This window comes from Camelus bactrianus, chromosome 5 (genome assembly GCF_048773025.1).
Source record: "Camelus bactrianus isolate YW-2024 breed Bactrian camel chromosome 5, ASM4877302v1, whole genome shotgun sequence".
In the NCBI taxonomy this organism is placed as follows: Eukaryota; Metazoa; Chordata; class Mammalia; order Artiodactyla; family Camelidae; genus Camelus; species Camelus bactrianus.
Window position 1 is genome coordinate 35,045,213 of NC_133543.1, and position 24,964 is coordinate 35,070,176.

General features: G+C 35.3%; 2 protein-coding genes across 6 annotated transcripts in view; one reads left to right on the forward strand and one right to left on the reverse strand.

The window, feature by feature from the left end:
• The window catches only part of ACVR2A (activin A receptor type 2A), an 84,124-nt gene extending 64,035 nt beyond the window's left edge, over positions 1-20,089 (forward strand). Inside the window, exons 6-12 of the mRNA XM_074363619.1 lie at positions 4,552-4,695; positions 6,551-6,694; positions 7,681-7,826; positions 9,535-9,649; positions 12,130-12,268; positions 15,479-15,609; positions 16,310-20,089. Coding sequence (XP_074219720.1) covers positions 4,552-4,695; positions 6,551-6,694; positions 7,681-7,826; positions 9,535-9,649; positions 12,130-12,268; positions 15,479-15,609; positions 16,310-16,504 — 1,014 coding nt within the window. The 3' untranslated portion in view covers positions 16,505-20,089. The remainder of the gene's footprint in view (positions 1-4,551; positions 4,696-6,550; positions 6,695-7,680; positions 7,827-9,534; positions 9,650-12,129; positions 12,269-15,478; positions 15,610-16,309) is intronic.
• ORC4 (origin recognition complex subunit 4) overlaps positions 18,292-24,964 on the reverse strand; it is a 66,071-nt gene continuing 59,398 nt past the window's right edge. For 3 of the 5 annotated variants that reach the window (XM_010950257.3, XM_045513031.2, XM_074363620.1), the window contains one exon: positions 20,472-23,010. In XM_010950257.3, coding sequence (XP_010948559.2) covers positions 22,822-23,010 — 189 coding nt within the window. In that variant the 3' untranslated portion in view covers positions 20,472-22,821. Of the gene's footprint in view, positions 18,545-20,471; positions 23,011-24,964 lie in introns of those variants that run through there. The other 2 variants (XR_012506992.1, XM_074363621.1) reach the window with 2 other exon arrangements.

The following is a 24,964-nucleotide window of genomic DNA, read 5'->3' on the forward strand; positions in this document are numbered from 1 at the left end:
TCACTGTGTTCTACCTAATTCTGATCTCATTCTTCCCATGTCTTATTTTCTTGCATTATTTGGGTTATTTATGTTGCACATACTCACAGGAGCACCAAAACATTTTTCTGTCTCACTGTAAGATTCTCCTGTCTTCCGTGAAAGAGGAGCAAAACAGTTTAGAAAGTTGGAGATTCTAGATTCTTAATACAACTGTCAGAGTGTGGTCTGAGAAATTTACTCTAGCTGATAAAAATGTCTTGTGCAGCTCCTACACAAGGTTTTTTTTTAAAGGCAATAGTGCCCTCTAGTGTCCAGAAGCCAATTCTAACATAGCTTCTCAATTAAATTGCTTTTTTTTTTTTTTAAACTCTTACAATTTAGGCCCTAGAACGTCTCAGAAAAATAAGTAACAGTTATTTAAGACTTGGTTTAGTTTTTTTGCTGGCTTGAAGTCCATTGGATTAGGTAACTTGAGGTCATACTAGAGTCATCTGTATTATAATAATACCCCCTTATCTGATAGGTAATGTCCAAGATTTTTTTTTTAATATATTACTTTCCTTTCTTTATAAGGAAAGTGTTCTCAATTCTCATTTTAGAAATATGATACATTGGATCATTGTCAACTTTTAAAAAGCTAAATCATTCTCCTTCCTTCACTTTTGTAACTGATGTGTCATTTTTCATTTCATTCTGGATATAAATCGTAATTTCTTTTGCCTGTGTTTTTTCTTCACAAGCACGCCTTTCATATAATGATAGAGGTAAGATGCATTGATGTTTGTTTTATGGTTGTGGAACTTTTTGTGGGTGCATACTAAACATTTTGTTCTTATTTTTTTTTGTTTTTGTTGCTTTATTGTGCATCCTTTATAGTTTATACATTTATAGTTTTTTTTTCTCACTTTTAGTAATAGAAAATGATTGATTTGCCATAGTAATAGTTTTTGATTTCAAAGGATTAACAGTATTTATACTTACCTAAGGTGAAATAGAGAAACAGCTGTTTTAGTTGATTAGAAGTTAACACCTAATGGCTAGATTTTCAGCCTTAAAAACCTTGTGTTGGTTAATTTTTATAGTATGTCATTAATATAAATGTCAGCATGTGCTCTTTTTTAATAGGGGCTGACTTTCTATTCTAATCCATTATCTTTTAATGTGAAATCAGTATTTTTAGGTAGTTTCTTTCATTTTTGGCTTCTTTTGCAAGTGGGCTAGCTAGAAAAGTGTAACTTGATCTTTTGCTGCCTGGAGATTTGAAGCTTTATTTATATTAGAAAGCACTTTTGATACGGAGAACTCAGAATAAGTAAAATGATCACAGACTGCTTTACAGTTCTTCACTTCTAATTATTTATTCCATTATTGGTTATAGTGAAGATATTGGATAGTGGTGCTAGGCTGGGGGCACTTTTTCCAGCTGTTGTCATTTTGTCGCTTCTTAACATGATTTCTTCTGAAGCCGTAATTTTAACATACAAGTGGGTAAAGAAGAGATGTAATCAGAGTCATGTTCTAATGCATCTTTTTAACTGCAAAATAGCATGGATACTGAAAGGGAACTGGAACTTAGGGGAAGTTTTCAGGAATTCTATAGTCCTTATAGTTGCCCCTCCAAAAGTGATTTTGCTCTGTGGCAGGGCAAAGCCATGTTTTATGGATAACATCAGAATGTTGTCATCGTGAAGTTTAAGTCTGAATTTGTCCCCCAAGTGCTTATATATTTTAAAGATATAAATCTTTATCCCTAGAACCAAGTATTGAGTTTTTTTGTGGGTAAATTGGTACAATGGTGCTGATAAACTGAAAATCATTTCCAGTATTCTTAGATTATAGGATAAGTAAAAGCTAAATATGAGAGAGGCAGTTAAAGCTTCCTATAAACATAATGAAGAGCTGAAAAGTATGAAATAGAATATTCTAATAATTTTTAAAAGGCAAAAGATATATTGATTGGCATTATAGATTTTATACAGAGTTATCTATTACAGAGTTCTCATTTTTGAACCCATCCTTTTATGAATTACAGATTATTATTTAAAATCACATAACATTTCTAAAAGTTTTGACACTTCATAGGAATGTGCCTTTGTAGACCTTTTTCTCACCCTTTGAAAATTGGGCAGTGTTCTTCTTAGTTTAAGCTTTTTGCTTATAAGTAATTTTGACAAAGCACATGTTATGATATAATTTTGACTATAATGGTAATAGTATTAGGAGAATGATCTAAGATTTCTTACTGAAATAACAGTAGCTTAGAAACTTGCTGAACAGAGTTTTGAAAAATTATGGGAACTTTGAAGTATGCATTTGGAAAACACTGAATGATTTTTTTTTATTCTAAACATAGGCATTGAAAATTATTGTTTCCTAAAATTGATGTTAGTATTAAAATTGTGTTTTGAACTACTGACATATTCTTAATTTGAGATGTGGATTAACTCATCTAAATTCTATTTTATAAAGTCTGAATCATATCCATGTAGCTGGTACTCTTTAGAGAATGAGTAATGTGCATGTTATCTAGAGAGACATTATCAGTCAATTATACAAGTTATTAAAAATCTTAGTGTTTAAATGTAGAGCCGTGTTACTCATTACCTGGTTGTTTTCCCTCTTCAGCTTTCAGCCATTATCTGTATACTTTAGTTTTTGGTATCCTTGTTTTGAAAACTCAACTTTTCTGTCTCTAAAGGAGGAGGAATCATTGACTTTAACTTTATAGTTAAAGTTTTTCAAATTGAACTTTTTCTGCTTAGTTAGCGTAATTATTATTTTATGCAGTTATCCAATAATTCTTGGCCTTTGAGCACTGAGTGATTTCCTTTGCCTCTGGAATAGTGGTTTTGAATTTTTCGCCCTCCTGTCTCCACATTCGCATAAGTCATATACTCTTTATCAGTGGAATCTCTTACTACAGGTATACATGATCAGTCAGGGTATGAGGGAGGGAAGGCTTAATTTTGATAAAGCTTCTCCAGAGATCCTTATGTCCCCTCCCACTGAGAATCGTAATTCGAGGGGCCATACTTCTCTGAGGTTTATGTCTGACTTCCCTGACCTGTCACTCTGTTAAACGAAAACACTCTTTAGCTCCACTAACCTTTTCTGTTTTGACTGTGTGAAGGAAAAGCAACTTTTGTAGACATTTAAAAAATACATATCTGATTTACAATGAGTCACAGGAAGTGTTCTCGTTTATCATACTGTTTTAAAATAGGGAATTCTCAACCCATTTTATAAAGATTGTCTAGTTTAGAAGGAATTGCATTACTTTTTCTCTTTAATACCTTGCACCGTTTCTACTGCTGAGGGTCTTTCTAATGTAGATGTCAACTTTTAAAAATCTTGAGTGGCATCGGTGGGCTGACTAATGCCTAAAGGGAACACTAACAGTCTTGAGGCATTAGAAGAGGAGATTTTTTCTATAAAAAGGGAAGAAGAAAAAGGCAGAGAGAGAGGCATTGATAAAGGGACGACATACAGTTTCCAGGTGTCTTAGGTGCTACCTGCCATCATAGAGTCCGTTACTGTTGCCACAGAAATTTTAGTTCCTCCTTACAATACTCATTATGCAGGCCTCCAGACATGTTAGTACTTTCCTTTGGAAGCTTTCCAAAAGGCTTCTTACCTCTTGCTTTAGTTGCAGATACTGAACTGATACAATGCTTTCGGTGAAGGATTGCCACTCTGCCTAGAATAGGGAGGATTCCTTGGTGATCTCTGGACATGCTGTACTCCTATTTATATACTATATTTGCTCCACTTTAAAAATTAACTATAGCAGTACACTTCTCTGTCATTTACCATACCTTATCATCTACTATGATGACCACCCATTTTCTGAATTATTATTTGTAGTTTCTTTGCCAATCAGTCCCAGAGCACTAATTTTAACTCAGATCAATTCTGGAAAGTAATTATAAGCAAAGGGACGAATTGTGACAAGGTGGAAAAATTAGAATGAACAGAACAGTTATCTATAGCAACACTAACAATGTATTTCTTTTATGTGCTTTGTATTTGGTATACCTATCTGTAATATTGTTGAGAATGGCTGTGGGTATTTCTGGTATTAATGAAGAAAGATTTCAAGTTAAACACTCATTGGAGAAAGCAATAGATTTTGAGAAGAGGTTTTCTTTGAGACATAAACATAATTTGCTCTTTTGGGCACTTTTTAAATCCTTATCCTATAAGGAAGTATCAACTGGATGAAATCATTGAAATGCTGTTAGTAGTATCCTACAGGTCACAGGAAATCTCTGGAAAATTAGTGAAACTGAATAAAAAATATTGTAGATCTTTTCTCCTGTTATGTATATGTAGCAATAGTGTTGAATGTTATTATATAAACTCTTAATTCAAGTTCCTTGCCTTGTGATCACTATAGATAATTAGCAATGCTTGAGAACTCAGTTTTGGCAAGATTGAAGTTAGTGTCATTTGTATGTGTAGCCTGTTTCTGTCAATTGATTCCTCCGTATACTCACTTTTTTCCTGATATTTAGAAATGATAGGTATCATGTACTACTTTTTAATAATACTATTATTGTTTATTTGTAGGACCCAGGACCACCCCCGCCTTCTCCATTACTAGGTTTGAAGCCACTGCAGTTACTAGAAGTGAAGGCAAGGGGAAGATTTGGTTGTGTCTGGAAAGCCCAGTTACTCAATGAATATGTGGCTGTGAAAATATTTCCGATACAGGTATGTTTATTGCAGTGTTCTAGTCTGCATATATTTTTTAAAAGATGAAACTGGCAAGGTCATTGTTAACTCAGAAACAGTCTGAAAACACAAGCCATAATTTTCAAGGTGCTTCTCTGTGACACTGGGGAAAGTGGCTAGCTGCTTTGTGTCTGCATCTCATCTGAGAAATTAATGGTACAACAATCATTATGTTTGTTTGGAGTGGTGAAATTACAGTAATGAGCATATAGGAGATCTTTTGCCAGTAAACATTCTACAGAAACACAAAGTGAAGATGAGGATTTAATAAAAAAAAAATTCATTGTCTTGAGTGGTTAACTTTTAATGTCCCATTGACATTGTCAGAAAAAGCAAACAAGACTGAAAGAGTAGTGTTCTTGTTTTAGAATTTGTTTAGAGATATATTATCAGACTGGTTCATTTTTATTCTACTTTGAGTGTTTATGTAATCATTTCAGATTTTTGTTTGGTGAGTTTTCAGAGGCAGTCAATCAAGACTCCAAATAATTGGTTTACTATTGACTTGTTTTTCTTTTAAAGGGGGCCAACCTCATAAAATCCTGATCTAATGCACCTCTGAGCTGCTCTTAAGTTTTGTTTTGTTCCATTGGTGGTACAGAGATCTGTGCTGATTCCTTCTTCCCTTGCTCCTGCTTATACACACCTGTGGCTAATTCCATGCACAGTATAGCGATCCTGGCTGGGTTTTTGATGCAGGCACCTAGATAGTAGATATTCCTTATTCCAAAATTATTCAATTTCTTTGTCTTAATATACCTAGATTTTTGCCCTCTTAACTTCTTCAACAGCCTTTTTCTTAGAGTCAGTGAACAAGTGTATTACCTTTTTTTTTTTTTTTTTTTGGTAGCAATGCAGATACTATAAACTATGGTTTAGTTCTCAGAGGAAGTCTTGTGTGCCAAGGACAAGGCATCTTGTTTCATGTGAGGAAGCGTAAAAATTAGAGGAGTAGCAACAGTTACAGAAGCTAACCTTTTATTGAATGGCTCTATTGTGTCAGATGGAGGTGCTTTTCCATATGTGACTGCTCACTAGTACGCGTCCATCTGCCACCTGTGCGTACAATACAACCCATGGTATTCATATAATGCAACAACCCCACGAGGCAGACCCTACAGTCCCTGTTTTGCTAATGAGGCAACTGAATGATTATGTAACATGCCAAAGGTTCTTAGACAGTTTGGATCTAAAGGGTTCCTAACCATTACGCTGTGGTGCCTCCCACTTTCATTATTTTCTCGTGGAAAGAAACTAATCCTTTATAAGTACACATGTAATAGGCATGGATCACTCGCAGGCACACATGAATCAATGGTGTTTCAAATTATTGTATTATGTATTTATACCCCATTGTTCTCTCATTGACTTGTGCAGGGTATTCTAAATGTTTTGTTAAGAATGTTTGATATACTGTTAGTTTTTCAGAACAATTTGTTTTCTATTAGGTGAAGTCATTCTCCCGGAATTTGACTCTTAATAGTAACACAAGTGACTTCACATCATGATGAAATTACACTGTAGTACTGACTTATAAACAGAATGTGTTGCCATTGTTAGGTTCAGAAGTGAAGCGTTTCTGATCAACTTCTGTTTACAAATGAGAAACACAAAAAAGTATGTTTGAAGAAATGGGGCAAGGCGGCATTTGGTATGGAACAATACCTACTGTCAAGAGTTTTCTTTTATTAAAAAACAGGACAGAAGAAAGCCAAAGAATCTTTAATCCTTAGCCTTAAAAAATTTTGCCTTAGAACTTACTTGAGCAATCTCTTAGATATGTTTATTTTCCTATATTCTTTGCATTCTTACTATTCTTTCTTTTTAACTCTAGGATAAACAGTCATGGCAAAATGAATATGAAGTCTATAGCTTGCCTGGAATGAAGCATGAGAACATATTACAGTTCATTGGTGCAGAAAAACGAGGCACCAGTGTTGATGTGGATCTTTGGCTAATCACAGCATTTCATGAAAAGGTAAAACTACTTTCCATTTTAACTCAGTAAAGTCAGAAGGCTTACCTTCTTAATGTTGACTACAAAGTCCTCACTTATTTTTCTGGGAATAGTGTGTTATTATAGTTGGTTAATGTTTATAAATAAAAACCTATTTTAAAAATAATTTATCTTAATAGAAGAGCAAAGATGGCAACTTTTTAACCTACCCCTCTAATTATATAATATCAGTCTTTTGTCCCTGATTTCTTGTGCTGCAATTACCTTACAAATAATTATTTTAGTATAGCCAGTGCTTAGTAACATTTACTATCCATTTTTATTACACGAACCACTTTTTCAGCTTGAGTTTTGTTTCTTAAAATTCTTTAATCAGTGTTGCTTAGTGACAAAACGAGTCAGGAAATTTATCTGATCTTTTGATCTGTCACTAATTTATAGGGTAATTACCACCAAATACACTTGCTATTTTTCCTCAATTTTTCTACTTTCACAGTTCGTATGAAAAGTACTCATTAATGAAGTAGGAAATTGTGTTCTTTTTGGCAGTCAGTTTCATCATTGTCAGAAAAAAGTGGTTCTTTTACTTTCCTTAATTCTTGACCAAAAGGTTGACAGCATCTCTAGAGGAAGATTCTTTAGGTTAGTTGTTGTTATATGTTTTAATTTTTTGTTCTCCTACTCCTATGGTATAGCATCTCTATAGGCAGTATGCTTTAACTTTGAAAATATTTTCTAGAATTTAAATTTTCAAGTAGTCTTTTTAACTTTGGACCTCTAAGTAGGAGGGAGTTGACTGTGCTTGTAGCAAATGTTTAAAGATTAGTGGCATTCCTTTCAAATGTTTATTGATGTGAAACTTGAACCATTCCAGAAAGATTGTTTTTTGGATATTATTCAGTGAAAGGAAAGATAAATTGCCTTCCATAACCTCTTAAAAGTAAAAAGGAAAGTCTCTGTATACATATGGCTTTTGTCAAGAGTTGTTTTTTCCTCCCCTTTTTTAGGGTTCACTGTCAGACTTTCTTAAGGCTAATGTGGTCTCTTGGAATGAATTGTGTCATATTGCAGAAACCATGGCTAGAGGACTGGCATATTTACATGAGGATATACCTGGCCTAAAAGATGGCCACAAACCCGCCATCTCTCACAGGTAGAGCTAAATTGTATTACTTTCCCAAATAATTCAGTATTTGTTTATTATTTAAACTTTCAGTCCACTGGGCAAAATGTATTTTTCTCCTAGTTGTCTAATGATGTGATAGGAGTTACTTGATTTTCATTTGTTTTTCAAATTAGGTTCGAGATTGGCCAGGTAGTCCTTTTGGATAATGTTATGTGTTAACATCATTATCGAAGTGTAATTATTGACTTATGTTTTAGTTTGTCTCATTCTGAAAGCATGGTTAAGAATGAAAGTGTATTTTCTTTCTCTCAAAGGAGAAAGAAATTTGTTTTACCTCAAACATGATTTACTTCAAAGATAATTATAAATAGGTATAGCGGGATGTAATTAAGGAGAGAATTTGAGTATCTTTTTTGCTTGTGGTTTGAATGACCATGTGATCATTACCTTAGGTGCTGATGTGGAGGGAGGAGGCATCATTTGAATATTTAGGTTTACTGAGTTTTCTATTTCAGTGAAGAAAGTTGGATTGTTGGCCTCACAATTGTCATATCCTTAAAAGAGAAAGTGTCGTTTCCTTAAATATGAGATTCAGTTTGCTACTGTGTATTTAACTTCCTTGAACATGGGATCAATTTGTCATCTTACATTCAGTTTAAAGATGGTTGTTTTAAATTAGCTGATTCATTTAACATATACTTGAGTGCCACCAGGTGGTTATTTAGTTGCTAGGAGACATTACTTTAAATCCAATTCTAATGTAAATTCTGATTTTGAAAACTTCGGATGACCACCTCAGAAATAGCTCCCCTTCTCACCTTCCTAAGTACAGTCTAACTGCCTCTTCCTGGATGTTTGCTCATGTCACCTAATCCAATAAGGAACTTAATCCTTTGGAACTGCCAAAGCTTACTTTGAGTTAGGGTCCCTAGAAATCGTTTGAGCCTAAAGCTGGTTTTTGTATTGTTGGGTATCTGTGCCTCCTCTGTCTCACTCTTGGTCTCTGTGTCTGTACACATAAATTTAACCATTGCTCATGGCATGGATGTATTTATTTATGTATGTATTTAGCTAGGGTAGAGTACCTCTTGGATGGACCAGTTGAGGCTGGTGTGTAGAGGAGGATATCTGATGGCCTTAAGACACATACTCTCTGCATAACATCAGGATCCAGCTGGAGCAGTGTGTTTATGGAGAAAAGTTTCTATGTGTTATATATTTCTAGAGATGCTTTTGTACAGCCAGGTTGATGAATATAAGAATCATTAAAATAATGTATGCTGGTGCCAGTAGACAAAAGGCTCCAATTTAGCTATTATTTAAAAATTCTTTTTTTTTAAATTTCAGTTTACATGAGAGTTTCTAGCTGTAAACTCTGAAATATGCTTATTATCTTTTAAAACAACAATTTTATAATTGGTAGGTAGGAATGACATAGATGACATGTAGGCTGGACAGTATTTTTGGAATGGCAGCTCTCTTACAAAACTGCTTTATGGAGAGAATTCCTTCTTACTGTTCATGTGATGAATAGGGATTTGTCATTGTACTCTTGTGCTTCAAACTCTGTGGAGACTTTGCTTAAGCTTTTTCTCCCTCTCTTTTTCTGCATTCATGCTTTCAGGTAACTATTCTTTTATAGCATACATAGTCTCCTCCCACTTTCAGTGAAAAATTTAGAAGATAATTTGTTTAAACTTAATTTGAATACTTTATCTGTCTTTCTGTTTGCAAGGGACATCAAAAGTAAAAATGTGCTGTTGAAAAACAATCTGACAGCTTGCATTGCTGACTTTGGGTTGGCATTAAAGTTTGAGGCTGGCAAGTCTGCAGGTGATACCCATGGACAGGTAAGGATGATAACTATAAACTGTAAGAAAAAATAATCTCGCCCCATATTTTCTTAGATGGCATATCTGGGATCAGTGGGCTAAAATTATTGTGGTGGTTATTAAATCAACATCTAATAAAATGACACTTAAGAGTAACATGTTAAATTTGCTGAGGAAGACATTTTCATATGGTGGTGAAGGACTGTTAGGACCTCAGTTGGTTTAGATCAGTTTGTAAGACAACTTAGATGTCATAGGATTCTATTTTTAAAACTAACCAAAGAAGAATCCAACACATTTTAATAGACCTCGTTCTTAGAGAGTTCTTACTATTAACTCAGTAGTTTTAACTTCTTTCACTATCTTAAGAGGAATGGAGGAATAATTAGTCACTAGTCATGCTACGATGTATTAAGATTTAGTGCCCATTTTTCTAGAACAATAGTTTCTTGGTCATTATTGCTTCTTTAACTTTTTAATCACCTTTATAGCTTTTCTCTGAATTCCTTGAGCAAAGAGCCTACCTCTAGTCAAGGTCTGCACAAAGAGATCTCAGCGATGGGAGCCTTTAAGGAAGGCCAAAGAGGAGAAGAACAAAATTCATCTTATTCTCAGAAACTATGAGGCTAGGAAAGGTGTTTTCAAACCACTTTGACCTGAAAGGTGGTATTTCCTTACTACAAACCAAATGATTTTGCATAATCATTACTTCATCTTTCAAATCATGCAAATTATTTGGTCTTCTAATTCTAAGCTTTCTTTTTTCCCAGTGTATCCTGTTGACCCCCAAGAACACAGTACAGCAGATTATGGCAGTATTGACTAATGATTTAAGAATATAGTCAGCAGTCATAGTTCTAGGAAAGTTGATACCATATGTATTTGGGAACGAAGGCAGTTTTATGGAAAATATTACTGAGATGGGAGATTGTGCAGGAAGCCTAGGGACAAACATCTGAGCTGACTTTATGATTCATTATCATAAGACTAAATTTTGGGAATAATTTAATCCTTTGGTACCACCCCCCCCCCTTTTTTTAAGGAAAAAATTTGGAGACTCATTCATGTCTTTTAATGCCCTCATGATTGGGTTACATGATGAGGGTAAAAATAACTAATAATATGTAATAATCATATGTAGTAGTACATAAATACAGAGTAATACATAATAATAGACAATAATACATCACTGATTCCTTGACTTTGGATTTCATAGGTCAGAAAATTTCAAAATGCATGTTATTGCACATTCTATATATTGTGAAGAATACTGGGGGGAAAGATTTTTATCTATTATCAATTTTATCATTATCAATTTATAAAAGAGAGGACATTTTACACTAAAAAGGTAGAAGTCATCATTTCATAAGAAAAGAAGTACTTTGGATGGCATACACATTGGGAAATGCTTATAGTACAATTAAAATACAATTTGAAAGTAGCAAAAAAGGCGAAGCTCCTTTTATTTTCTTTAAAATGTTCTTACTGAATGAAATAAAAACTTGAACTTCAGGTCTTAGTGATCTGTCTTTTTTTTTTTAAACTGTTCTGTTTATGTATATTTGCAGATAATTGCATAACTTCTAGTTTAGAGACACAGTCATTTAAGAATGGAGCCTTTGGAAATACCAATATCTGGGCCACTCCCTAAAACTTAAGTAGATTGTGATCTACCCAGTTGTCTCACAGAAATTTTTTAAGCATTCATATATGAGTTGTGTTGAGCACCAACCAAAGCTTATCTCTACTAGATAAGTAGCCATAGTTACGTTGCTAAGAAACACCAAATTGTTAGGGACAGATACCAGTAAAGAACTCCAAGACAGAATTCTTGAAGAAACAAATACATAGATTTTGAGCAAACAGAACTTTAAAAAGTTTATCCATCCTTGGCTAATTCTTTTTATGTTTTGTATTGTTTATTAGTTATTGTTAAATACAGAGAGACACCCTCAAAAAGGGATATATATTTTTCAAGGTAAATTTCAAACAGTGTGCAAAGGTGCAGTTGTAAAGCATACAGCTTTTTTCTCTTCTGTCCTTCTCCCGACAGATAACCCTTGTTCAGTTTCTCGTGATTATTTCCAGAAGGGAGAAGATCCTAAGCCTCTTCCAGAATAATGTCTGCTGATGTATCTATTAAGTGTACCCAGACAGGATCTTAGTATATGTATACTGCTTTGTTCTTGCTGTTTTGATCCTATAGTATTTTTAGAAATCTTTCCATATCAGTCCTTACAGATTTGCCTCATTTTTCTTTTAGGAGCGGCATAGTAGTAGTAGTCTTACTTAAGCAGCCCCTACTGATGGATGCTCCCACTGTTTCCAGGATCTTGGATGTTTTATTACTTGAAATGGAATAAAGTTCTGGTGGTCATAATTTAGCTATCTTACCTACTATTAGACCACACTTGGTTTTGATTCTTTTTACAAAATCATATAATAGTAGTTCATAAAGTTAATGAATGAGTACTATTTGCTTTCAACATCTTTTTCAGGTTGGTACCCGGAGGTATATGGCTCCAGAGGTATTAGAGGGTGCTATAAACTTCCAAAGGGATGCGTTTTTGAGGATAGATATGTACGCCATGGGATTAGTCCTGTGGGAACTGGCTTCTCGCTGTACTGCTGCAGATGGTAAGGGAACAAGTATTTTTGAAAAAGACATATATGCCTACTTCACATGTATGAAAAGGGGTGATTACACTCAAAGGTAATATCTTAAAGTACAACTTTTTAAAATAAACTCCAAGAGGTGGTAGTTTAAAGAGAATTCAGGAGGCAGGGGATAGGGTGGGCAGGAGAGGAAAGGTACTGATCTGTATTAATCCATTACCATTACCAGATGTTTTGCTGGGCACTTCACATAGCTTTAGCTTGTTTCTTAAAACAACTTTGGAGATAATTATTATCTCAGTTTTACTTGTGAGGAATTTGACACTCAAATTTTAAGTAGAAATTGAGTAGCTTGTTTATTTTAGCCACAAAGTGGTTAAGTTATGAAACTTAGATTTGAAACTCTGATCCAAATGCAGAGAGAACGCTGCTACTTTGGTTAGGTTACGTGGGTCCTGAGATACCTAAGAGTTAAAGTCAACTCTGGGTTGAGAGGAAGTGTATGTAGTCAGGGGATTTTGCCTCTCAGGACACTCAGGCTGAGTCTGTTCAGCACTCCTGTGATAGCAGCAGATACCTAAGTAACCAGTTGAATTATCAGTCTGTCCTCCATGACATAGAACTGAGCATGTTTAGATATATCACGGGTTAAATTCTGCTTCCTTAAACCTTTGAAAGTCCGATGTAGACATTACTGTGAACATAAGCACTTTGGTTCTAAGGGATTCCTAGTCCTTGTCCTTGTTTTTTCCCCGCCTCTAAACGATGGTACTAGGGATTGAACCCCGGGCCTTGTGCACACCAAGCACATGGTCTGCCACTGAGCTGAACCCTCCACCCACCTTGTTCTTGTTCTTGAAGTCCTTATTCAAGTTCCCATAAATATTTGCATCAATTGATTGATTATAAACCTCCCTATTACATTCCTGGTGACAGAATTGTAGTATTTTAGGTACTCTGTCTTTAGTGCTCCTCAGAAGGTCTCTACTCTCTCCAGTTACATTATACTTTTTTGGATGTGAGAATATAAGGTCGATTTCCTATTAAACTCCCAAACTAGTGTAAATTAGTTTGGTCTTTTTTTTTTTTTTTTTAATTTTGGTTTATAAAAGGTATAACCAAATTAACCTGTGTTTATATTTTCTTAGTACTGTAATAGTTTCTAAGTGTAGGACAGACTACCTCAAGTATATGAAATTTGATTTGGGATACTATGCTTTTAAAGGGAATTTAGTGGAGAGTGCTCAGGAATGGACAGCCATTCATTCTTTCAAGATTGGGGGCTTGGCGTAGGAGTGGATCTAGAACCTAAGAAAGGCTGAAGCAATTTGGATATAATTTTAGCTTAGAAGTCTGTAGGAAGAAGAAGCTGTTCAGTGCATTTTAGCTCAAAGTGGAAGACAAAATACATTTATTATATACATTTATGGAGGCAGAAGTAGGTTAGGTGGCAGATGGTATAGGAAAATAAATTTCATAAGAACTTCATTAATATGAACTCTTCAAAGCAAACCATTAGAAATGGTGTTAAGAGGGATACCCAAGTAATGCAGAGTTTAAAACGTTAAGGTGATAAAACATATCCTGGACAATTAACTCTAGAGGAAGGTAAGTATGAATTGTCTAGCTAACCTAGGTAAATGTTTTCAAATGAATGTAGTACCTGGGAAATGTAAGGGAGTGTTACGGGAATTTAGAGGAGTGAGGAATTGCTCTGTTTTGGGGGAGGAGAGGTTATCGGGGAAGTTTTTATGGAAAAAGATAAGGATAGATGCTTACATTTCTTAAATGCCTTGCATATGCTATGAAATACTTAATTGCAGAGAGTCAGGCATTTGACTCGTTAGAAATTGAGACACAGGAGATGGATGAGTGACTGCTTTTAAAGTGAGTGCTTAAACATTTTTTGATGGCTAATTGTTGATAGTTCAATTCAGTGATTCTCAAACTTTGATGTGTGTACCAAACTTTGGAATTTTGTTAAAAGTCTGATTCTGACTCAGTAGGTCTGGCGTGGAGCCCAGTATGTACATTTCTTACAAGCTCTCAGTCAGTGCCAGTGCTGCTGACCTGTGGACCACACTTGGAGTAGCAGGGGATAAAAATAGACACCTAAATGTCACCGTAGTGCTCAAGCAGAGACTCACTCTCCAGGCATCAAGGATTCTTACACTTAGAGAGGGCTGAGCTAGACAGCCTCCTTCTTGATCATTGTTTATAACATATTCTATCCAGAAGTATTTATTGGGTTTGAGAGCTTGTACAAGGTTTATGACTATATATAGACAAATCTGGCCACTGAAATTGCTTATTAGTGACCAACTTCTGTCAAGGGGATACAGTACAGTGACTGAAAACAGACTTTAGAGTCAGATGGACTCAAATTCCAATTCTGTCACTTCACAGCTGTATGCCCTTTTTTTGCAAATTATGGAACTTTTTTAGAGCTTCGTTTTTACCTGTAAAATAGGGTAATGGCAGCCTTCAGTCTGTGAGGGTAAAATGGAAGTAAATAATAGAAAGTTCCTGGTCAGAACAAATCCTCATTAAATATTAGTTATTGCTAACTCCTAACTGAATTTCTGTATTTAAGTAGGCCTAAGAAGAAAACGAATCATTATGTTGTAGAATAAATCTTGTCTGTTTAGGCACATTCTGACTTGTTGGGAACCCTGCTCAGAGAGTACATTAGTGATTTTGAAAAAAATTATTTGGCAGCTCTTGTTAGGGCAGAGGTGTGACTGGGATATAGTTCCTTATGTGGAGTGTGTAGGGGGTCTGGGCATGTCACAGAATAAAGATGGTTACAAGAGGTTGAATCCAAAGTCTTCAGAGATGAAAGTACTACTGTTTACAGTCTGATCTGAATTGCAATAGGAGGGAGTACTTTAAAGGGCTGTTGTGTCCTTGATTTGCAAATATCAGTGGTTTCCTATAGCCTGTATTCAAATAGAAATGGGTATGCCTTTATACAATGGATAAAAAAGCTCTTTACACAATCCTTAGTAGGTTTACCTGCCAAATTTAGACTTTTTGGTTTCCCCTAAATTAAAGTTTGTGTCACACTGTGGTGTAAGTACAGCTGAGAAGTTGTTTCTCTCCTGTCATTATAGCATGCAACAGTTAGAAAAAGGTGATGCAGAGTATTTTTAGAAAATTCGTTCATTTGGAAGTCAGAAAATTTTGAATTAAAATGATTTTTTTCCCTTTTTAAAAATTTTTACATTTCAGGACCTGTAGATGAGTACATGTTACCATTTGAGGAGGAAATTGGCCAACATCCCTCTCTTGAAGACATGCAGGAAGTTGTTGTGCATAAAAAAAAGAGGCCTGTTTTAAGAGATTATTGGCAGAAACATGCTGTAAGTTAAACAGTTAGCTTTTCACTTGAATTTCCAATATACTTGTCAGAGGAATGATTTATAGCTCTGCACTTTTTTTTCTCAGGATTTTCTGGGGAGGTGATCTTCAAACAGGATATTGTCCTAGAGTTCTAGAAACAACAGAATTAGGGCTGTAACTGTGTACTCATGAGGGAGGTGGTGGTGAGGTCATAGAGCCTTAGGGGACTGTCATCCCTCTCGTCCTGTGCAGATGAGGATGCCCCCTCTTAGGAAACCTTCCCAGGGAAAGGAGTGCTTGTGGATGGTTGGGTCACCTTGCTGATCACCACCATTCCACGTGATGCCATTTTAAAAAGCGAAGCACCCAGTTTTCTCCTCTCCATGGCAGTTTTAGCATTTTGATTAGGGATTGGAAGATTTTCAAGTTCTTAAGAATTTAAGAGACCAGACAGGCCAAGGTGGGAACAGTACTGGCTTGGTTATGTTGGTCTAGGTATAACTAGAAACATGGATAAAGCCAGGTAGAGAATGCTTTTCATGTTCCTGCATAGAATAGATTCTCAAAAGTGAATGTGGATGGATATCATCAAAGTTGGCTAATCTTGAAACTGTCTGTCTTTAAGCCACAAAAATAGCAATTTCTTTATGAAAGTTTAATTCTGTTTTCTAATAGAAGACAAAAATTGCTGTCACGTTTGACTGTGTTTTTCCTTTTCAGGGAATGGCAATGCTCTGTGAAACAATAGAAGAATGTTGGGATCATGATGCAGAAGCCAGGTTATCAGCTGGATGTGTAGGTGAAAGAATTACTCAGATGCAAAGACTAACAAGTATCATTACCACAGAGGACATTGTAACAGTGGTCACGATGGTGACGAATGTTGACTTTCCTCCCAAAGAATCTAGTCTATGATGGTTGCACCATGCGTACACACTGAGAAACAGGACTCTGAACTGGAGCTGCTAAGCTAATGAAACTGCTTGCAGTTTATTTTGTGTGAAATGCGTAGGATGTCTCCAGGACGTGTCGGAAGGAAGACTCTCCTTTCAAAACGTGGCTCTGGGAGGCTTACGGCATTGCCTGAGGCAGAGACATGAAGGACGTGAGACTAAGAGAAAAGCTGTAGACTCTAAAAAGAAACTTTTAAAAAAGTGTACATGAAGAATGTGGCCCTCTCCAAATCAAGGATCTTTTGGACCTGGCTAATCAAGTGTTTGAAAACTGACATCAGATTTCATAATGTCTGTCAGAAGACACTAATTCCTTAAATGAACTACTGCTATTTTTTTTTAAATCAAAAACTTTTCATTTCAGATTTTAAAAAGGGTAACTTGTTTTTATTGCATTTGCTGTTGTGTTTCTATAAATGACTATTGTAATGCCAATATGACACAGCTTGTGAATGTTTAGTGTGCTGCTGTTCTGTGTACATAAACAAAGTCATCAAAGTGGGGTACAGTAAAGAGGCTTCCAAGCATTACTTTAACCTCCCTCAACAAGGTATACCTCAGTTCCATGGTTGCTAAATTATAAAATTGAAAAACACTAACAAAATTTGAATAATAAATTGACCCATGTTTTGTAACAAGGTATTACAAATTCACTGTGTTATTTAAGAAAAAAGGGTAAGCTATGCTTAGTGCCAACAGGAAGTGGCCATTTTTCATAAAGCAGTGTTTTAGCTGTTCTTGTGCTAGCTTGTAATAATTTAAGGGAAAAAAAGTGCTGTTTTTTGAAATGAAAAAACAAAAACAAACAAAAATGGTGTCACTTCCCCTTCTCTCCTGTGTTTTACAGGTTCATCTTATATCCGGTTCCCAAAATACTGCATACTTTACCTGCATATTTTTTAGGTGTGCCGTGTTTGGGAACTATTAGAAAATTTAAAGCATGATTTAAATTTTTTTTAAGTGAGCTGTGACACTGGAAAGCTCTTCATTTTTATTCTTTTAAAATATTTTTTTCCTATTTATATATGTAAAGTTGTAGTGTATTTCTTTTCACCAGTGTGTGGGACATTCTTTATCACTGTTTTAGGATCACCTCAGGAAGTGTCATTACCCAGAACTCCTCACTCTGCTTTGAGACTTGTAACTTTATCACTATATTTCCTCTTGGTGCCATCTTGTCAGAGTAATATTTGATGTCTGTGATATGTCAAGAATTATCCTAGGGTAGAGATTTAAAACTTTAAGCACAGATATCAGATGTTAACTGCTTTAAAACAAATCAGGGATAACAAGTTCAACTTATAACTTAAAATATGCAACGACATTTAGAGGTAACCAGTGTTGACGCAGGTAACACAGCTTAGCCTCCTCCCGCACGTCGCTTTCACAACCAACTCTGACACTAATTTAGGGTCGTTCATGCCTTATCCTTGGTAAGAAAATGGAACTGATGGTAGGTAGGTGCCAAAGTGCTTTTCAAAATAATGCTACATTAGAGTATAATTGGATTCTTCCTCAAATTTATACAGGCCAAAGTAAAACATTAATTCCCTGAATTTCTAGATTACTGACCGGCAAATAGCCAGTATTATGCTATTGTACTTTTGTCAGGTCATTTTAAAATCCATACATTAATTTTATAAAATAACTTTTTACATGTCACTATCAGGAGCTCACTGTGAATGTGTTATCTTCAAATGGCTATTTAACCACACAGTACACTACATTTTACATATAATATGCACTTAATCTCTGGGAATAATTAATTATTATTTATAAATAATACATAGGTCAACAGACTCTAAGCAGGGAGGGAAAGAAGAGTAATAGCACTGCTGTCTGTGTGCCACACACCATACAGAACTTTGTGCTCTTGGTCACATCATGTACCCAAGGTTTTGTTGTCTTCCTAAGAATTCCCATTTCAATGTAGAGCTCACCTTTATTTCAGAAAGTACTTAGCGTCTCAGTTTCTTGATGTAGTTTTGCTTCCACTTTGAAACTAATCAAGAAGGGAAAATACGAGAATGTTCATACAAGAAAACTGTTAATCTCCTGAAGACTAATTTCTACCTGTCCTGAACATTTAATCCCATTTTTAAAAGTGAAACAAATCAAAAGAAAAACAAGGAACATTATGATGAGTGGCTTATGCGAACACTTAGAGATAAATTTTATAAGACCAGTTATTCACAAAGTAAAGTTTTCTCTTCCTGTTAGAAAAAATTTTTAGAAATCCTGGGTATTGTACTTAACTCTAGCTAACCAATTTTAAAACTTGTATCCTTTTGAGAAATATATTGATAGAAAAATACTTTTTATAAGCAGTAAAATAAGAATGTTCCAGTGACTACCTGTCCTGATACCTAGTCTTGTTAAAACTTTCTTTTGCAGGGCATTTTCATGTTTGGTTTACAGTCAGCATAGAGTGGGCAAGTTAACAAAAAGTTTAAGCTTAGGGAGATTGAAAAAAGAAAGATCAAGAAAAGAAAAATGACTTCTTTGTTTTGGGGTAAACTGAGACCCCAATAATTTTTTCCTCATGTGTATGGTGCTCCTTATGATTCGTCTTGTATTTTGCCTTTATGACACCCATCAGAACTGCTGCTCTAACTTACACTCTTTACCTTGCCCAGATCTCCGTGTAAGGAATGCTTTATGATCAACTGCCATAGGACTGATGGATTAACCAGTGTTTTGGCTTTATTCAAAGTCTATGCCCTGCACAGCTCTTGTATGTATTTTAGATGCTAGGAAGTTTTTAGCATGTGATGTGTGATTCTTGTTTGAATGTTTATTACAGGTACCTTGTGAATTCCAGAACAGAGACTGTGCCTCACAATTTTTGGCCCCATGAACTTGCACTATCTTTCATGGTGATGTTTTGAAAGTACAATCAGGAAAAAAAAAAAAGTTTGGAACTTAAAAATGAATCATATATCATGAAATTAAAAAGAATCTCTTTTTCCCCTTTACTCACTCCTGTGTAACAGCTACATTTAAGTAAAATGCAGGTGATTGATAGGGGGAAAAAAAAACCCTGGTCAGATGATAGTTTAGTGGAATAAACTAATTACTGTTTAAAAAAAAGCTTCACCACAGATATTTTCCAGTTTCTCTTTTTTACCTTTTTAAAATATTACTTTTTAGGAACATTTGGTATAATGTGCATAAAATTACTGATTTATGGGCAAAATGATACAAGTAGCATCTTAATTGAACATCATTTACCTCAGATACTCAACCAGCAGTACATTTTTTATGCAGTCTCAACCCATATCCTATTTGTTACCTCTCAAAATATTGGTAAGCAATTATTTTAGCTTTACTCTGTATTTCTTGTCTGTTTTGGGCACAGGTTGTTGTACTACTGTCAAATTGTACTTGCTATTTTTTTCTGCAAGTATTTAACAAAAAGCTAAAAAAAAAAAAAAAAAAAAAGCCCCATAAAACCCCACCTCGGGTAAGTGATTGTTAAATATTGTACAAATAAAATGTATGCTATCCCCATTCCATTCCCAAGTTAAATAAAAAAATAAATACGGTATGATTTGCATATGCAGTTTTTCTTTAGCTATACGTTCTTAATGAGCTTTATAATTTACAGTGAGGCTTACACCTCGAGATCTGCAAGAATGGGGATAGTGGTGAAAGGGAGGTTTGTCAGTTGTGGCATTTCCCTCCTGTTTTGTAAGCAGATTGTATTCCCACTATAAAGCACATATGTTGGTCCTGCCAATTTTACCAAGAGAAGCTAAATGGCATTAGTTACTTTGTCTTTTCATTTGGAGATTTAAAACAGTGGCTTAGGAAATAGACATCAAAGATAGAAACTATACTTTCCAACAATGTAACTAGTTTACCAGTTGAAGGGAAGAATTCTGGTACATTAACTTAGGGTCCTCAGTAAGAGTGATCATCAAAGAAGCTAGCTTTCATTTACATTTTTAATGTTGCAAAATCTTTTATCTCATGGCTTTCAAGAAAATGAGGGTGCAAGAGCCCCACCTTGTCACGTTGAGTGTCACAGTTCACACCAATGGATTCTCAGTTTTTTTAGGGTAAAGGTGAAGGAAGGGGCATCACAGAAAGACGGAAATCGTTTCCACAGTGTTCTGCAAAACAGATTCTTCAGGAAGTTAATAATATATAATCAACATACATAGCACTGTGATGTGGTAAGTCTGAACCAACAGGTCTTAATTCCTCAGAGTCATTCACATGCATGTCCGCAAAACTGGAGAGTTTTCCTTAATTGGTAGGGCAGCTGGAGGGCCTGCTGAGTGAGAACCACTGCTGCCGCTAACGCTCCTCCTCCCTGCTTTTTGGTCTTTTGGTTGTGCTATTAACAGCCTACATTCCTCCTCTAGGAAATGAAAGTATCTTTAAACCATATTTGTTTACATTATTCCCCAAAGTTTTTTTACGAGGGACTTTTCAGATTTGGGTTTTATTTTATTGATGATGGTTTAAGCAATTTAAGAGATGAAGTTACTTTAAAATTTTTAAGGTATATTTCAGCTTCTTCGTATTTTTTTAGGGAATATGGAAAGGAGAACATCAACATTCCTCCTCAAAAAATGTTTTTGGAGTGTAGGTAGATGCTTCATTCGTTTGACTTTGCTAATCTAAGTTTTCTAGTTTGCTTTACAACTCTCACTGATTTGCTGGGTCTTCTGTAGCTCTTATGGAGTCACCAAAGCATATGAGAGCGTTCAACCTTTCAGTGGCATCTTAAGCACATAAAAATTTGCAATCTTCAAGCAAGTTATTTAGGGGCTTTTATGGTCACCTTTAGAGCAGAGGGTACTTTCCTAAAATAGTTTAGAAATTTTCTTAAAGGGACAATTTTAGCTCAAGTGCAAAATCCTTGCTTCTAGTAACAGTGATGCTACATGATGAATACTTTGGCAAAATATTCCGTAAAAACCTGAAGACTATTGCATAGAACCAGATGCAAGCCTTAGCTTTCATGACACACAGCTGAAAAGTAAACGACTGATCTGAAGACTGAGAGGCAGGGAAAGGATGCCTCTGTATGCAACAAAATAGGTTGCAACTACTGAAGAGCTACTTTCATGCACAGAAATCTTATATTCCATTCTAAATACAGAATTTCTTAAAAACCAAGTAAATCATTTCTTAGAGTATACTTTCTAAAATGCATGGTAAGAAAACCATTACTGAGCCTGAGATCTCAAAACCAGGGGCTTTGGTGTCACTGAAAACATGAGTTGAATTCCAGAGTCTGTCAATCCTCTGGACACGGCCACTACTGTGTTACTTTTCTCATCTATAAGTAACAGTGACTATCTCACGGCCTTTGACAGTTAAAAGGATTACAAGCTGTACAAGGATAGGGACTGTCTTTTGTAAACCTTCTATGAAAATAAGAGACAAATATTCTTGAATGAATGAAGTCACTAACAGTTAATGAATGCTTATTAAATTTCACTTTAAACATAAAGCAGTTCCTGAATTTATAAGGTGATGCTGTGGCATTTCCACACTCCTCTCAGGACTTTACTTTTGGATGCACTGTCATACACGCCCCATTATTTGTGGCAGTAGTTCCCCAGGAACTTCCTAATGTGCCTGTTAAAAAGACAAGTGTTGGTCCCTTTGGCCTAGAATAGGTCCAAGAATCTGCATTTTTAAAAAATCCTGCAAGAGATTTTTTTATGGTATGAGTACCATATTTTTTAAGAAGTCTGGAAGAAAATGTTCAAACTTTTGGCTTATTTCTTCCGTTTGTACTATCTTCTGCCCAAACTGGTCAGTCTCCTGAACTAGAAGTCCTGCGTCTGCAATAGAATCCAAAATTTCCATGGGAACAGAAAAAAATGCAGCACCTCCCAATGGACCAAAAGATTACTCATTACACCTCAACTCTTACCATTGTTTCTTTACTGTTTTGTTTAAGGTTTGTAAAAACATCTAGCTGCTGGGGCTGCTGGGTTAAAACGAACTCTTCAAATGTAACACATAAATACTTCACAAGTGTTAAATAAGCATATGGTTCAATCCCTAAAATAGTCACATTTATTTTTTTGAACAGCTACTTACAACATAATCTAAATCACTAGAATTGTTAAGTCATGTAACTGCTTATGATTCAGAAGCAAGGCACAACTATGACACTGCATGTGCAACAGTCTCCCATAAATACAAAAATACATGTTTATAAGAAAATGTAATAACATATCTTGTTAAAGGAAATAGCTTTTAGTTCTTTAGAACAGTATGCCCGAAACTCCGTAACTGAAGCTGGGGTTATATTCATAACCAGCTGAGTGAGGACGTTGCCCACTGCCTGACATCTGTAGGACAGTTAGGGTATTTCTGCAAAGCATTCATAATTTGAGTGTTATCCAAAAGTAGCTTCATCAGTTGGTACTCCCTCTGCGCATTTACTGATGTTCTTTCCATAGGCCTTATTAATTCTAATTGTTGTAAGTGTTCAAAAGCCTGAAAGATGAGAGAACAGTTGAGGTTGAATAGGGGAAGCACAGTAAACAACGTTAATCCAGAAAACAGGGTCTGGTCAGCAGTGGGACACGTGCCAGGAAACAAAGCAACCGAGATGAGCAATGTTCAAAAACAACTCTCGTTAACCCCACAAAACCTTCTACCCGACGTGAGGCAGTGTCAATGTAGTTCTCTCTCCCTGCATCACTGAATGTAAACAGGGCAAACAGTTCAGTCTGCACAATATGGTTCTTGTTCCTAACCTATTCTATATCATACCTTCTCCTAGTCCTTAAGTTACCTGAAGGTTTCCAGTTCTCTACAAAAACGTAACATCTGATAAGACCTGTACTTTTTGACTAATTATGTAGGTTACTCAACTTTGCATTTACATTTTGTTTCTACTTTTGTAAGACTTTACTGTGTAAAAGTTAAATACAGCTGCAAAAAGAGGGAGGCAGGAAAGAACCCTTGGAGCACATCTGTTCAGCTGATCCACACTATAAATAAACGGTTCGGCAGAGTGGTACCAGTATGGAGGAGAGGACAGGCTCCTGTTTCCCTGAAGTCTGACAGAGACCGCCACCACCTGTCAAAAAGTCCCTTTCTTCCATCTTCCCCACCTTAATAGGACTCTACTGTCTGCTTCCTCTTACCTTTGATATTCATGTATCATGTCTTTCTAACCGTGATTGTTGTTTTATTTTATCAGGGTATGAAAAAAACCCATAAATCATGACCTACTAACCATTAAATATTGATATACTGAAACAGATTATTGAGCTTTCTATTCTTAAGCCTCACTGTGAAAAACATTATTGGAATATATTCTTTATGTACCATAAAAATTCTTCTGATAAAAGCAAAATAGCTCAGATACCAATTATTTCTGAGAAAGTACTGGAGACTGCAAGAACTGGGGCTGAATAAAACTGAGAAGATTTAAAATATTTCTAGGTAACAAATTTTTTTAAAATTTAAAACATAGAAATGAGCAGCTGCAAATTATTCATGAAAATTTAAGTGTTCAGCTAACCCTTTCCATTCATACAACTTCCACATACTTTGACTATCAGACAGATGTGGACATCAGGAAGGGAGAGAATACCAACCTCCAGGATGCTAAATACTCTTCCTATTGTTTTGAAGAAATGGCAATGTCCTGATCTCACATTTTTTGTTTGCTGTAAGTAATAAAATTTGGACTCTTAGGGTTTATAAAGGATGATGAAGAACTAATGCATCCACTGCTTTAAAAAAAAAAATGTCCAAAAGGTAACCACTAAACCACACAGGACTACTGAGGATTTGAAATGTGGGGCTTGATTTTTAATTTTATTTAAGTTTCATTATGTTTAATTACAAACATGATATTAGAAAATTTTAAATATGTCTGAAACAGTTTCAGAATGTAAATTTACTTCTTCAGCTAAAATTTTTCAGGAATCTAAAGAGCAATTATTTCCAATGAATAATCACTGGATTAAGATGTGCTTTAAGTGTAAACACACAGAATTTCAAAGACTTAACACAAAAGAAAATAAGAACACTTCATTAATAATTGTCTATACTGACTACAGATAGAAAGATTTTTGTATATTAAAATTTACTGTTCAAGTGAATTTCACTTTTTTTCCCCACTTTTTTGTTGCTACTAGAAAACCTAAAATTATATTATGTGGCTCACATTATACTTCTGGTGGACAATGGTTTGCTAAAATAAAGTTCATCAAATTTTAAAACTCATGCCTCACCCAACTCCTAACAAAACTTTCTCTGTATACTCTCACCAGCCAGTGAGATTTTGTCCTTTATTTTCTTAATGACTCACTGTGTCTCTTTTTACTGCTGAAATTATAATGCCAACTTGGGGTGGAAAAGGATAGGGTTGTATCTGTGTATTAGACTGTAATAAGTTCCTTTTCAGGCTGCAAGTGCTAGGAAGAGACATTAG